The sequence below is a fragment of the Monoraphidium neglectum genome (assembly GCF_000611645.1).
Source record: "Monoraphidium neglectum strain SAG 48.87 unplaced genomic scaffold scaffold01980, whole genome shotgun sequence".
Taxonomy (NCBI): Eukaryota; Viridiplantae; Chlorophyta; class Chlorophyceae; order Sphaeropleales; family Selenastraceae; genus Monoraphidium; species Monoraphidium neglectum.
Genome location: NW_014011648.1, coordinates 7,989 through 8,997, shown reverse-complemented (window position 1 = coordinate 8,997; position 1,009 = coordinate 7,989). Strand labels below are relative to the sequence as shown.

Below are 1,009 nucleotides of genomic sequence, written 5' to 3'. Positions count from 1 at the left end.
GGATGCCGCGGGTGTTGGGCGAGACCTCCAGCATCAGGGGGCTGCGCTTGAGCGCCTCAATGACGTCATCGTACTGGCCCTTGGGGGCGCTGTAAGAGCTGGGGGCGCTGTAAGAGCTGTAGCTGGGCGCCGAGTACGCGGGCTCGGGCGCAGAGTACGCCGCCGCGGCGGTGCCGGGGATGTACTCCTCGCCGGCGGCCTCGGCCGCAGCACGGGCCTCAGCCTCAGCCAGCTCAGCCTGGCGCTCAGCCTCCTCCCTGGCCCAGTTGGCGCGGGCAGTCTTGGCAGCGGGCACAAGCACCTGGGTAGGTGGGGCCGAGCGTTGGGAAAATTGGCAGCGGTGAGTGCGGACTAGGGCCCCAGCAAGCAGCAGGTGTGGCAGCAACACCGGGCCAGCTCGACCCGCAGTAGCCACGGCCATCTCAATGCCAGCCTGCCAAGTTGCAAAGCAACCAGGCACGCACTGGACGCCGCCGGAGCAGCACTGGGTGCTGCTCCGGCAGCACCAAGTGTTGCCCTTGTGTGCCGCCCTTGCATGTGCCGCCCTTGCATGTGCCGCCCTTGCATGTGCCGCCCTTGCATGTGCCGCCCTTGCATGTGCCGCCCTTGCATGTGCCGCCCTTGCATGTGCCGCCCTTGCATGCTACCCTTGTGTGCCGCTCTTGTGTGCTGCATTTGTGTGCTGCTTTGTTTTCTGCCCTTCCATGCTGCCCTTGTGTGTGCTCCCCTTGCGTGCTGCCCCTGCGCGGCCCGGAAAGCGCCCAGGCTCACCGACAGGTCGCGGGACACGATGGCCTTGGCGTCCATGAGGCCGTGCTCGCGCAGCAGCACCACGGCGGCGCCGATGATCTCGTCGTCGCTGAGCTTCGAGGCCTCCTGCAGGCCGCGCACGTTGCCGGACAGCTCCAGCATCAGGGGGCTGCGCTTGAGCGCGTCCAGCACGCCCGCGGAGGAGGGCTGGCGGACGCGACGGGAGCCGCCGTCGGACTGCGGAGGACAGGAAAGGGGG

The 1,009-nt window shown here is 68.4% G+C and overlaps 1 protein-coding gene across 1 annotated transcript in view; it reads right to left on the bottom strand.

Annotated features, from left to right (window-relative positions):
* Window positions 1–912, bottom strand: part of MNEG_9568 (hypothetical protein) — a gene marked incomplete at both ends in the record, with an annotated part of 4,279 nt that extends 3,367 nt beyond the window's left edge. Inside the window, 2 exons of the mRNA XM_014041963.1 lie at window positions 75–301; window positions 772–912. Coding sequence (XP_013897417.1) covers window positions 75–301; window positions 772–912 — 368 coding nt within the window. The remainder of the gene's footprint in view (window positions 1–74; window positions 302–771) is intronic.
* Between the last annotated feature and the right edge of the window lie 97 nt (window positions 913–1,009).